Source organism: Orbicella franksi, chromosome 12 (genome assembly GCF_964199315.1).
Source record: "Orbicella franksi chromosome 12, jaOrbFran1.1, whole genome shotgun sequence".
NCBI classification, from domain to species: Eukaryota; Metazoa; Cnidaria; class Anthozoa; order Scleractinia; family Merulinidae; genus Orbicella; species Orbicella franksi.
Genome location: NC_138156.1, coordinates 14,711,262 through 14,726,058, shown reverse-complemented (window position 1 = coordinate 14,726,058; position 14,797 = coordinate 14,711,262). Strand labels below are relative to the sequence as shown.

Here is a 14,797-nt window from a genome sequence, read left to right as displayed (position 1 = left end):
ACACATTGGGAGTGAGGCCACTTAATTGAGTTCATATCTTCCCGTGAGGAGTGAAATGATGTGAAGTTTATATGAAATAATTCATATATGAACTGCGGTTGTAGATGAAAGTGAAGAATGATCATCGCAGTAAATTTTCCAATTTAAGCAATTGGAAAGAAGAAGCCTGAAAAAAAAATTCAGGGCTTCAACGGGATTCGAACCTGTGACCTCTGCGATACCGGTGCGATGCTCTACCAACTGAGCTATGAAGCCACACATTGGGAGCGAGGCCACTTAATTGAGTTCATATCTTCCTGTGAGAAGTGGCCTAGCTCCCAATGTGTGGCTTCATAGCTCAGTTGGTAGAGCATCGCACCGGTATCGTGGAGGTCACGGGTTCCAATCCCGTTGAAGCCCTGATTTTTTTTTTCAGGCTTCTTCTTTCCAATTGCTTAAATCAGAAAATTTACTGCGAATGTATGGACTGTCCACTGGGACAAAAAATGTGTCTGTTGTAGAGAGGAGTCTGCTGTGGAGAGGTGACCATTAGTGGAGGTTCGACCGTATAGTCTATATAGTTTTAAAAAAGAAAATAACAAGAGTGAATATGTACGTAAATTCTCAACACGTACCCATTTAAGACTAGTGCCTCCTAGGCCTCCTTTTTTCCATCCCAGTCATGTCCCCAGTGCATTTCTATACCAAAAGCACAAACAATATACGTGTGTTTTAAAGTTCAATAGGAAGGGCGTGGTTTTTTATTAATGGTAATAAAGTTGAAATTTTCTCCAATGGTCATGTTGGGAACAGAGGAAAGTGGAGAAAGAAAAAGAGAAAGCATCATGGAGACTAGCAATTTTTTCCCTGGAGTAGCCATGTGTAGTCACAGAAAATGTTGCTCTGAGTTTTTCACTCACATTTCTGAGCATTTTAGTGCATATTTCAGGCTCCATTTCAGGCTCCATTTCAGGTTCCATTGAGCCGATCACTCTGATCTGGGTATCATTGGAAAGATCTTTTCCTCCTGCAGAAGTTGAGTGTAAATGATGCCAATTTTGGTCAAAACTGATGACGCCAGGAGTGGAACAAAGGCCTAGGCTTGTCACGGCTGATTACGGGCGGCATGGAAGTCAATGGGTTCAGTTGTGTGCACAACAGCGTTGATCAATCCTGTCTTCTTAAAAACTGTTTTGAAAATTAAAACGCCGCCATTGTAGTTATCTTTGAGTTTAAGGTCTTCAAGTATCAATTGTTTTGAAAAAAATATAATGATGTCTGTCTTCCACGTGCCAACAAGTTGTCTACTCCAGTGTCTCAATTCTAGGGATACAGTATTGTGCAAAAGAAATCTGACAAAATTTGTCCTTTGTACTCGCAAATTTTTCGCAAAAAGTCGTTGCAATTTCAGAAGGTAAGGTAACTTTAAGGTTGTTTGGTAGCATTCTAAACAAAAACTCAAGAAGCAGCGAATTTTTCTGACATGAACCAGCATGAACAACATCGTCAGACATACTTATATAAATTAACCAAACTCATATCAAAAATAGATTCAATGATCCTACAGTTAAATTGGCTGTTTCTGACCCAAAAAGTGACTACCTCACAAGTATTACCCCAAACGCAAAGCTGTAGCAACTTTGATTTTCAAACCTGTTTATCAGTGAAAATGGCCAATGTTCAAGTAGGTCAAACTGGGCAAATATAATAGCCAGACTCGCACTTCCTTAATTCTCACTTGTGCAGACAAACAACAAATCGTCCCGTGAGCAGGGCTACAATTGCACAACACATGTTAGGAAGTTTGTTACTGATGTGACTAAACTGTGGTTCTAAAGTGTCACCTTTTCATTGTGTGTTGGTTACCTCAGCAAAGATGGACAGATGGCTCTGGGAAGGAGAATGCTTTAATGGCTGATAATGTACTGTAGCTCAGGCAATCTGAGTTTGCACATCTGCATTTGTATACTAGTAGAATTCAACTAGAACTCAATATAAACCCAAAATTTCATCTGAGAAGACAACACTAAAGCTGCCACTTACAGGAGTTACTAATTCACATCAATGCCAGTGAAGTGCAGGTTCATCCTATTGTTTTCTTCACTGATGAGGTCATAAGGGTCAATTCATTAAGGCCTTCTTCTGACTATATTTTGCAAGTCTGATAAACCTGGTTGAAATCTTTATGCCTTCAAATTTAGTGTGCTTCCTTTTAGTATTAAAAATTTTTCTTTATGTTTTGGTAGAGAGGATTTATGATTTCCAATTAATTTCACCCATTTTGCAGAAAATTCACAGCTTATGACAGTCTAGATTCCAAAAGAACTTGTAATATAATCAAACCCTTTTGTTATCTGTCACCATCTTTGACACAGTTTCACTTTCATTTAAGCATATGTAGAGCATTTTAGATGAAATCATGCTGCCAACAGGAGTTTACACAATAAGAGAAAAGGATAGATCTGCTCTTTCTGAGGTTGTTTGGGAAAATTCAACAAAGCTATAACCTAGATATCCAGGTTATTGTGCCTGTGAGACTGAATTGGGCCACTAGAATGTAAAAACTTTGGGCATGCTTGAAAGTTTGTCATAACAGAGAAATAATTACAATTAAAGGTGTTCATGTTATCAGCATTGCGCTTTATGTATAACAGGGACACGACATAATTATCTTGCCATAACAACGCAATGGAATACCCCACAAAAGATATAGATACAGGTACATGAGTAACAGTGTCCTTACTTGGGTATCCTATATGTTTTAGGGATTGGTGAAACACCATTGGCAGAACACTTGAAAAGGCAAACAAAATTCTCCAAGAAAAAGTCCAGGAAACAATTACCTCTCCAGATATTTAGCACACCAATCACGCCAAGATCAGAACGATCAAAGCCAATGGAGCAAGGTAGTACAATTTATGCTCATATTGTTAGACACTTACAAAAGGAGACTGGTACTTGCCTAGGTGCTGGAGTGAGGCAACTCATATAGGTTATTATGGAGGTGGACAAAACCTGGGCCCAGGCCCATGGGCTACCCTGTGGGCCCCTATGGGCCACCCTCCAAAAAAAGAATAGCTATATTAATTATTAATTAGTTTTTTTCTAGTTTACTCGCCACATTGGTAACTACATTTCTCTGTGATGATGATCAGTAACAGTTACTTTGCTTCTAAAGGAAATAAAAATGTTCATGCAATAAAAGTAAAGTAATTATATTAAAAAAATGAGACCATACGGAAATTTGAAATAATTCTTTGAGGAAGAAAAACACTTCTCAAGTGAAACCCTCACACATGATTTTTGGCAAGTTTTGCTTAAAAGCCACTGTCAAAGCTATCGATGAATCGGTCAGTGTAAAACGCAGACTGCGGACTGCAGACCAGGGGTAAAATACAGTCTGAGGGTAAAATAGAATAGTAATAATTAAAAAAAACATGACAATCAAAATCCGGATAAAATGAAGACTTGGGAGTGTTCATACACGTACCTGTGATTTTTTTTCCAACATCCCGAAAACTTAAACAAAAGGCATTTCCTAGCCTTAGTCAAACATTATATTATCAACCTCAAGTTCTTGAGCTCCTCATTTTGTTGAACCATGTTTCCCACAAGGGCACGAACTAATCGTTATTCTATGCATCTTACCTTTGTTTACATGTCGGCCATTTTGAATTTTGTTTACGCGATTAGGTCTGGGACCGACCAACTCTTGCAGTGCATTCCCTTCATCCTGTTTTCATTGACAAAGTCTTAATAACATTCAAACCACTGCATCTCTTAGTTGCTTCAAATGGCCTTGGGATTGTTCAGAACACAAGGCAAGCAAAACACGACAGCACAACAACAGGGCAAGCTAAACTTCTAGGTATCGTGCCTAGTTTGTGTGTTTTGTGAGTCCTCACGTGACAGTTTATGGGTACGAACACTCTTTATTTCATCCTTATGACTCGTTTTTCATTATTATTATTTTATTTTACCATCAGTCTGCATTTTAACCCTGGTCTGCAGTCTGCAGTCTGCTTTTTACACTGACCGTCAATGGATCGAATTATACAACCACCTTTGTTGCACAGCAAATAGTCTTTAATTTGCTGACAACGCAATAGCACTAAAGCTAGCAACACCTATACACTACAAATCAAGCAATAGTCGCATTTACTCAAAAACAATTACGCATAATACTAGTACCCGGTCTACCTCTCAGACTACTCATGCTGCCAAAGCTCTGTCACATGACATCATGTCCTCAAACCCACAAGATTTTGATAGCTTATTGGGCTTATGCAAACCCACAAAAACTCCTGATTAGTTCTAAATAGGTCGCTTTCCACCACTCACTCGATTTAGGGGGAGGAGTGCCTTTCTCGAACAGTGGCTATTTATCGGGCCTACAAGTCAAAGTCATGTTGTCCTTTAATTTTTGTTTCAAAAATTAATAGCTAGTAATTAATAATTAGCTATTGATAATTAATCTAGTTATTCCTTTTTGGGAGGGGGGCCATAGGGTAGCCCTTGGGCCTGGGCCCAGGTTTTGCCCACCCCCATTGAAAGGGTAGCCAACACTTATCCATCAGATAAAATTTAAAATGATAAGAATATGGATGTTATTGTTAATTAGGACTTAACCCTGGATATAATTTACTCAAGCACTTCTGGGGCCCATGTTTATATAGACCCTTTCATAAAAGGGGGTCAATTTAAAAGTGTTTTCTATACACTTAAATCAGTCTCACGGAACTTGTTTTAGAGTAAAAATTCTTTTGATTCACCAACTCAAACAGAGTAGTCAATACTTACAGTGTACATGTAAAAAGGAATTTGCAATTGATAACCAATAAATGAAAAGGGTCTATATCATTAGACAACTTGCAGATTCTATAGGCAATATGTCGCAAGCTACAGTTGTGGACTAAAGTCTTTGGGACACTTATGTAATGTAACTAATTATCTGTGTTTTAAACCTGAAGTTCCTGTTCCCCTCCCCACCTAATACAATGTTGAAAATGAGGAGAAATTGCTGGTACTAGTTTTCAACATGTGCGATGGTGGGCAAGCTTAGGCAGGTGAAGTTGTATTTGCATCTGGCGTGTTTGCTAATGTGCTAAGAGTACAAAATTTTTCCAATGACTTCTGTCCATGATTGTAGATGTAAGATAATTTGTATTGTACTTTGATTCACTTGTCCAGAGGTTGCTTTCACTGCACTTTAATACACACTCATCAAATGTGTTACTCTATTGGACCATAGTTAATAGAGGCAATGGTTGTAAAAACTGACAAAGTTCTTTGTTGTTTGATTTTGTTCGTTTTTTTGGCCTTGACTGAGCACAAAGCACAATTTTTGTGACTGAGCAATGTAAGCATTTTGGTTACATAATCATAATAGTGTATAAGCAGTCTTGGAAATAACCACTTGCCTGCTGGCCATATGGAAGTGTGAAAAGTGTCGGGTGAGTACAAATCATCGCTTACTTGCCCATTTTGCAAGTGCGTGGGAGTTAAGTGTCTTGCCCAAGAACATAACACAGTGTCCCCAGCCAGGGCTCGAATCCAGACTGCTCAATCTGGAGACAAGCACACTAACCATGAGGCCACTGTGCCTCCTCTAGTTTATCTACAGTCTAAATACCTTTTGCTCACCACCAGAAACTAGTCACTTATTGTATAGGCTTGCCACTTCCATTTCATAACAAAAAATGTAGGGGTAAACACACATTTTTTAAAGTTATTGATCTTTTTTGAAAACTTTTATGGTGCCTGTTACTTTTTTCCTGTCACCTCCCCAGTAAAACATTTGCATATCTTGCACTTGTTTTGCATGTGCATTACGCCTTCCAAGGGTACAAGTTTACAGTAGGATTTCAGTATAATTTTTGACAGATAACAGCTAGTTTGTCAGCTGGAAGATGTTAACAGTTAGTGGTTAGTGATATGCTGCTATTCTGGTGTTCCTGGTTTGTTAAACTTGATTTGGTCACAGTAGGAAAATTTAACTTTCATTTTAGTTGTGTACTTGGTAGTGCAGTTGATTGCGTCAATATCACTCCCAGCGCACATGGTGCTTAAACTATGCCTTCCGTGATGCAAAGGACACAATATGTACCTGCCATAAACATTGATAGCACTCCTTTTTATTTTCCCTTTTGACAAGAATACCCTCTGAACAAGAACCTACCAGTGCTTTTTTACCGTTGTTTTTTCTCAAGTTGAGCCAGCATTAGTTAGGTCAGATGGCACACCAGAGGGACAAGGTTGTTTCCTTGCTAAGAAACAAGTCTCATGAAGATTTATCTTGCAATAGAAACTGCTTCAAAAGTGAAGTGCCTGTGTTGTAGTTATCTTTGGGTTTAAGTCTTTTAGTATAATTTTTCATGCAAGGAAAAAACGTCAGTCTTCCTCATGTGGACAAATTGACTACTTCGAAATGTCTCAATTCTACGGATATATGTGAATTCGGTAGTGCCAGCTGTTTGTTTAGTTAAAACTACAAAAAGCATTAATGTAAAAAAAAATCGATCCATGATCCTAAGAAGGCGTCTCATTAATGGACCAGATAATGAAAAACGTGTGATTTGTGAATCATTACACCAGGCGAGTGGATTTTGAGAGTTACTTAGTTTGCAACACTGTATAAGCAAAAAAACAAAAGATTGCTCACGGTCATGGATTTTCCAACATAAATCTTCAGGTCTTTGTTTGGTCCTTTGATGTCTGCCACTCTCTTCTGTTGACTATGGTTGGGCTTACAAAGTTGATAGATATTCTAGCATTAGGTTATTAAACTTGTTGTTACAAGCTAATTCTAAACCCCTCTGGAGAAATCTTGTGTGAATTGCTAACAGTAATCCAACAGTGAGTGACACAAATTTCAATATCCTCTTCAATGATGTTTTGGCAGATAAAATTTTTTGAAGGATGAATGGTAATTTTTTTTTATTTGTGGCAAGACATGTGGCTTGTTTCAGTATTTTCATATGTAATATAAATATTTGTTCACTTTCTGCTGGCAGCAGAAGGTTGATAAACAATGTTGCACCTGACTGCACTTTTTTTAATGAATGTTTTTTCTTTTATCTGTACAGATGTGGAATATTCTGCAGATACAGAGGTCAGTAGCCTAACACAGTTCCAGTATTTTGTGCTTATCACACCAATGTGGTAGTATCCATTGTATTACTTGGCATGCAAAATCTGTATGATTCATAATTGAGGTGTTCTGGTTATACTGAGTAGCTGCCCCTGTAGAACTATGTGTAGTTGAATTCCACACACTAAGTTTATTTGCGCTTAAACAAGCAATTCACTGAAAGAAATGGAATTCAACAACTGCTTGAACAGCTGCTTTTTTCGAATGGATAACCTCAGCCATTTGAACAGTGGATTTTTTTTGAACACAAGAATAATTTTCTGAATGGATCTAACTCCAACTGTTCGAAGAGCATCCTATCAATCTTAAGTGGATGATAAACAGATTTCAAATTGCAAGCAAACAGTTTTTAGATTTCCAAACAGATACCCATTAGTGGATATTTTCTCAAGGGAGGACACATCCACATGTATCTGGTGATGGTCGATCACTTCTCTGACTAGATAAAACATTTCTTTGTCTCCATTGATATGTTATTTGTTTCAACACAAAATGCAATATCTTTGTGCTGTCAGTTTCAGGTGTTTTTGCTTTAACAAGACTGTCTGATTACTGTAGAATATGAAGATATGATTGATTATCACAGTTATACACTTACACACAACTTAAGCAGTTGTGAAATTAAAGCCTGAAAGAAAATCAGGCCTGGACAGGATACGAACCCATGATCTCTGTAATACCAATGCAGTGCTCTACCAACTGAGCTATCAAGCCAACTGGGAGCTGGTCACGTTGTGAGTTTGTAATATACCTGTAGATGGTGAAGTTAATATATATGAAAGACCATATATTTGAACTGCAGAGAAAGATATGAAGATATGATTGATCTTTGCAGTTATACACACAACTTAAGCACTTGTAAAATTAAAGCCTTCAAAAAAAAAATCAGACCTGTGAACTCACAATGTGACCAGTTCCCAGTTGGCTTGAGAGCTCAGTTGTTTAAGAGCACTGCACCGGTATCGCAGAGGTCATGGGTTTGAATCCCGTTCAGGCCTGATTTTTTTTGTTTGCATGCTTTAATTCCACAACTGCTTAAGTTGTGTGTACAACTGCGATGATCAATCATATATTCATATCTTTCTCCACAGTTCAAATATATGGTCTTTCATATATTAACTTGTATTCCTCACCATCTACGGGTATATTACGAACTCACAATATGACCAGCTCCCAGTTGGCTTGATAGCTCAGTTGGTAGAGCACTGCAGCGGTATTGCATAGATCATGGGTTCAAATCCTGTTCAGGTCTGATTTTTTTTCAGGCTTTAATTTCACAACTACTTAAGTTGTGTGTATAACTGTGATGATCAATCATATTTTCATATCTTCATATCTTCATATCTTTCTCCGCAGTTCAAATATGTGACCCTCCACGAGAAAACAGGGATAAAGGTGATAGCATGCTCACAACACGCTAACACAGCACACTTAGTGTGTCCCAAGACATGCTATGTGTGCATATTTAATTCGTAGCACAATGAAGGACACACAGTGATTTGTTTCGAAGATGTTAACATGCTAAACCTTTTGTTTTGATTAGCGTGCTAACCGTAACATGCTTAGTGTGTGAGTTAGCACGCTAGAACACACTAGAACATGCTAGAGCTAAAAGGAACATGGCAGAAAGTTTGTAATCTCGCTTTCCAAAAAGTTGGAATTTTATAATTTTACTCTGAAAGCTTCTAAATTAGCGACAATTAATAAATAGTGACAAAGAATGGGAGAAAAACTTGGCATCCGTGTTGGACAACGAACAAAAGATACTATTATTCTGAATAACCTCAAACACAAGTGGAACATTTTTAAACAAACTGATCACCTTCCTTCCTTTGGAAACAAATACAGCAGAGGAAGAAGTTGCTGTCTCTGATTCTCATCAGTGCTGAAGAACAACAAATTGTTGTGTTACTGTATGCATAGAGCTTTGGTTACATGTGTTGGGAAGTTTAATGATGAGACTAAAGTTCAGTTTTACAATGTAAAGTGTAAGCCACAAAAAAACTAAACCCTGTTGTAGTCATATTTGGAGAGAGTTTTGTTCAGTTTGTTCGCAAAGAACAATTTTACCACTGCTAGTGGCAAGTCATTTTGGTCACGTGCTAGGCAACAAGTTGGGAATGTATCAAATTTCATTTGTGAACAAAATAACTTTACAGACACGGATGCCTATGACTTTTTGTTGGTTTATAATTATTTTCATCCATTTTGTAATGGTAACTTTTTTCGGTTAGTTCTGAATTCATAGATACTGGGTTCAAGAAGGAAATGAAGCAGAGTGCAAAACGGCGTGTATTGATGTCCGGGAGTCCCAAAGTGCATAAAAGCAAGTTGTTTTGTTTTGATGTCTTGTTCGTCAATTTCTGTGTAGCAAATGTGAAAGAAACAACAAACATTTTGACATCTGCCAAGCAATAACTCCAACAAAGAAAGGTTCTGTGACAAAATTGTGACCTTCGTATGTGGAATTGTTTGTTTTGAACATTATGCAAATTTAAAGCATCACGTAAAGCTGAATCTGATTGGATTCCCCTTATTGTTTGAACGGCTGATTTCTTGTCACGAACAGATAGCAGCAACCGTACAAACTGCATCCTATCTTGAACAGATAACAAAGAGCAAGCGAATGGTTTTTCTCATGAGAGGTTGGATTTACTACTCAATGTTTATAACTTTCTTTAATTTAAGCAGCAGCAAGAATGGTGCTTCCCCAAGACAGATAAACACTACAACTGAATCTCACCTTCTGTCGAAACGACAACGCAACAACAAATACAAGGACAAGTTACAATCAAATCCGGGAAATTACAGTACTGCTATTTTTCACACACACTTGATCGACACACTTCATTTCAATTGCGAGTGTAGTAAACAAATGGTAAGTAGTTGTGTTGATTGATGAGCAACCGCAATGTTCGTCAATGTTCTCCTTGCCCAAAACTCTTTCAGCACAGTATTTGAAAGTATCACACTTTAAGCGTGTTGTGCTATGTCACACACTAAAGCGTGTTGTGGCACGCTATCTTTTGTTTTTGAAGTTTAACACGTTTCTTTGTTTGACTGCATTGTTAGTGTGTGCACACTTATTGTTCTTAGTGTGTCCAACCAAACAAAAGAGTTTACTAAGAAGTGTGCTCCTGAACACGCTTTAAGCTTGCTTAAGTCAAATTCTTTTATTTCCAAGTGGAAGCGTGTTGTGAGCATGCTATCACGTTTATCCCTGTTTTCCCGGCCTGGAGGGTCACATGTATGGTCTTTCATATATTAACTTGCACTGTAGAATATGTTGCTATACTCTAGATGTAAATTTTTTACTTCCAAAATTTCCCTAATATCCATAATTTTAGGTGCAACAATGCCTCATCTCCTCAAGCTGTCTTACATATCAGCATCAAGTTTTGCCTCTGTACTCAATTCCAGTATTAGACTATAAAAAAGTTTACTCATCACCCCCTTCCCCCCCCCTCCTTCATTAGTTGTTGAGGGTTGACACTTCAGCAGTGGCTATGTTTTGATCATCTGCCATTTGCTATTTGGAGGCCACTTATAAAATGATTCACTTCAAAAGGTTGTGTCTTGTATACCAATACCTGTATTTTTTGCTAGTCTAGCTCCCTGCATGTCGTTTAGTATTGAATCACTCATGTTAACTGTGCTACTGTTCAATTTAGAGTGATGAAGAGTCTCTGTTGTCCCATGGTTCACAAAAGCAGATTGTGGTTAGTGTGATGAATAAGTTCATATGCCCTGTGATACTGAGATTCCCTTCTCTTACTGCTCAGACAGTGACAAGAGGGAACCTCTGCTTGCCCCACTCAATCATTTGAACAACTGCAGTCCACAGTCAGGGAAGAGGAAATTAAAAAATACCTGTTTTAACAGGTTCAAAACTTATGCTTGTGAGAGAGAGTATTTAAAATGCTAATGAGGTTCACGATACAGTTAGAAACTGGGTAGTGTCACTGTAATGAATTCAGCTCATCGATGTAAAATTGAGTGAATCAGGGCAAAAAACATTTTCATTTCACTTGTCTATCAGACGGGTACTTTTTTCCAGATTTTGGGCATCCAAACATGAAATCCACTTGTCCAAAAACAGAAAACAAACAAATTATATATATTGGAATAAAAATGTTTTCTGGTTAAAAATATATTAAAAACATAAGCTTTCGGCTATCAGTCTATAGCCTTTAACGAATGAAAAATGTGGCGCGCAAGCGAAAATATATACGAATGGGGTGCGAAAAATTGAGAATAAAAATAAGCGTGAAGAAAGCAAGAAGATAAAAATGTAAATGAAGCCTGATTACAATAAAATTGAGTATTGCCTAGGCAACGGTTTTGAGTAGTTTTCTGCGTCGACGGTTTTTGCTGTGCGCCAAGATTCTAGTGTTTTTCGAACGCGGTAATTGCCTTTGTCAATGACACAAGCATTGTCGAAATCAATGGAGTGATTGTTTTGCCACGCATGGTTGGCAACATTAGAGCCATTTGAATAGTTCTTCAAGTTTCGTTGATGTTCCTTTTTTCAGGTTTGGAAGCATCTTCCGGTTTCTCCTATGTAATTCCAAGGGCAGTCTTTACATGGAATTTTGTAAACAACATTACATTGAAAATCTGAGGGTTGTCTGAACTTTGGTGACGGGAATTCTTGTTGAAGGGTTTTAAGTGGTTTGTTGACAACTCGGATATCATTTTTGCAGAGTAATCTTGTGAGGGGCTCGGTTAGGCCGCTGAATTAAGGGAGACATGCAAAACCCTGGTACATATTAGATGGATCAGCCCATTTGAAGAACATAGAAACCAGTTCTTCTGGTGGAGGAACTGTGGATGGAGGTGGTTTCTTATTGAGAATGTTAGAAATAACAGCCGGTGGGTAACCATTAGTTTCTAACGTGGCCCTAACATTATTGATTTCACGTGTTTTTCCTTCAAAGCTGCTAGGAAGGTTGGATGCCCGGAACAGGAGGGTCGAGGCCGTGCTGATTTTGTGTTCTTTTGCATGATGGGAAGAGAAATCCAAATAACGGTCAGTATGGGTTGGCTTCCGAAATATATCAATAAAGGCAACTCCATTTCTCCTGGAAACCAAGGTGTCTAAGAAGGCAATTTGGCCGTTGTTTTCAAGTTTGATTGTGAAAGAAATTTTGGGATCACAGGTGTTAAGAGTATCGTGAAAGGAAGAAACGGCGTCCTTCTTGATAATCACAAAGCTGTCGTCAACATATCGTTTCCAAACCCTTGGTGGGACTGGTGAGGTACTGATAGCTAAATCCTCGATCACTTCCATACAGAGGTTAGCAACAATGGGGCTAACTGGACTGCCCATTGCACAGCCGTGGATCTGTTTGTATATGCAGTTATTATAGACAAAATAATTGTTTGAAAGAGTGAAATCCAGTAGAGAAATGATGTCATCTGTGCTGAGAATTGTTCTGGATCGTAATGTGTTGTCATTGTTTAATTTGCTCCGAATGTATTCACAGGCTTTGTTGACTGGAATAGCTGTGAAAAGCGACACAACGTCAAATGAGACCATAACTTCATCATCAGAGATTTCCATATTAGCCACTTCTTTGGCGAACTGTGAGGAATTGAGAACAGTATATCCATTGTGGTACTGTATCGGCGATAGGATTTCCGAAAGGAACTTGGATGTATTGTAAAGGGCGGAGCCAATGGAAGAAACAATCAGCCGAAGAGGGAAGCTCGGTTTGTGGTGTTTAATAGAACCACGGATGGCGGGAGGGGAACCGTCTGTAGAACAGAGTTTGCGATAAGTCAATTCATCAATCTTATTTTGTCTTTTAAGATCAATTCTTTTTCAATTTTAGAGAATGGTGACTTGTCAACTGGATGGTAGGTGTCACGGTCAACAAGTAGGGCTTCCATTTTTGTGTCATAGTCTGTTTTGTCCATAACAACAAAACAGTTGCCTTTGTCAGCTTTCATTATCACACGTTCATGGTCATCTTTAAGGTTCTTTAGGGCTTTCAATTCGGCTTTGGTGATGTTGCTATGTGGTGGAGGTCGAGCTCTGTGGAGCAGAGAGGCAGTGGTAGTTCGTATGTCGTCCTTCAAGTCATCAGGAAGGCGGGCGATGGCAGCTTCAACTTTGGGGATAGTTCATGGGGTTGGAGCAAACTTAGGGCCCTTCTCAAGGAGAGAACGTTCTGCTGCAGAAAGCGGTTTTTGAGATAAATTGATTGCCCAGTTTTGTTTGTTGATTGTGGTAGGGTGGTCATCAACAGTTTCTATACTTAGGTTGTTGAACTTGTTCTCATGTCTCGCTTCAATGCTGTTACAGACTGAAAGGGACCTCGTTTTTAGGAATTGTAACAGTGTGAATGAGGTGTCTTCGGTGACTAAATCTAGTAACTGATGTTTGGTTTCTTCGAAAGCTCCCTTCAGAGTTCAAATTCGGTTGTGGCAAATAGAGATTCTTGCTCTCATACAATGCTTGCTGGCACGTTCCATGATGTTTTTGAAGATAGGATGATTGCCTGGTGGCCTAAACCTCAAGGACTTAGGAATTCAGTGGTTTTCGATGGCTTTGTGTGTGAAGTGTAAATGGCGATGGTGGGCTTCAAGTTTGTAGGTTGTTTTCTCCATCCTTCGCGCTAGTTTTAGGGCTTCCAGCCCAGCCTCTTGGCGGATACAAGTAAAAATAGAACTGTAACCAGGATAAGACATATTGGAATAAAAACGTTCTCTAGTTAAAAATATATTAAAAACATAAACTTAAAATTAATATAAAATTATATATAATTGCCTACTATCAAAACAAATTTAATGTGTGGCAATCAGTATTGACATAAATTAATATTTTGCCAACATGGAACAGAAAACTGGGTGCGAGCATAGTATGCAAAGGTTTATGGGTAGTACATTTGTAAAAAGAGACGGTTGAAAAACTTGTGACATTTTACAGTCAGCCTTGCCACTAGCACTTTCGCATAAGGTTAAAGGCATTTGGTCGGGGGTAGATGGTCCCTATTTTTCCTAACAACAGGTTTTTGGGGTTTATGTGTCCGGCTTTGGCGCATGTAGGACGTTACTTGATGTATCTCTTATCCACTTTGTTGTAAGCTTATTGTCACAATTAAAACATATCTTGGGCCTGGCTGGCCAACACACCCATACCTTAACCTTTGAGTGTGTTTGGTTGTGTAGTGAAGGCAAAATCAACAGATTGTAGTATAACATAACAATGTCTTCGATAAAAGTGAAGTAAAATACAGGCCAATATTATAAGTCTGTTAGCGTAGGGGCAGGAAATATATTTTTTCCTAAACTTAATAAAACTAAACAAGAAACGCTTTAGTCTTTAACACTAATTGACTGTTGGTTTTGATTGAAATGGAAATAGGGTACCAAAACCCTCTGATTTACAGCGAGCAGAACTATCTGTGTTTATCTTTAAGCACCAAATTGTAACAACCAAATCTCGTGTGACAGAGTATTGGACATTATGATCAATGATTATCTGCACTAATTTAGTGCTCTGATTTCACAGCATAAACACTGCATTACATGCTGTGTTCATTGTTCGCTTGTTTGCTTGAAACCGTCACGTGAATTTTATTTTGTAAATATTCAAGCATACATGCATGTAGGTATTCATGTCTTATTTAAACATTCAGGCTACGTCAAATACAGTTGACTCCC

At 38.3% G+C, this 14,797-nt stretch overlaps 1 protein-coding gene across 6 annotated transcripts in view; it reads left to right on the top strand.

Annotated features, from left to right (window-relative positions):
- The window catches only part of LOC145462394 (uncharacterized), a 238,699-nt gene that overhangs the window by 174,481 nt on the left and 49,421 nt on the right, over positions 1-14,797 (top strand). For all 6 annotated transcript variants that reach the window (XM_081445910.1, XM_081445911.1, XM_081445909.1 and 3 more), the window contains 3 exons: positions 2,745-2,885; positions 7,065-7,090; positions 10,801-10,848. In XM_081445910.1, coding sequence (XP_081302036.1) covers positions 2,745-2,885; positions 7,065-7,090; positions 10,801-10,848 — 215 coding nt within the window. The remainder of the gene's footprint in view (positions 1-2,744; positions 2,886-7,064; positions 7,091-10,800; positions 10,849-14,797) is intronic.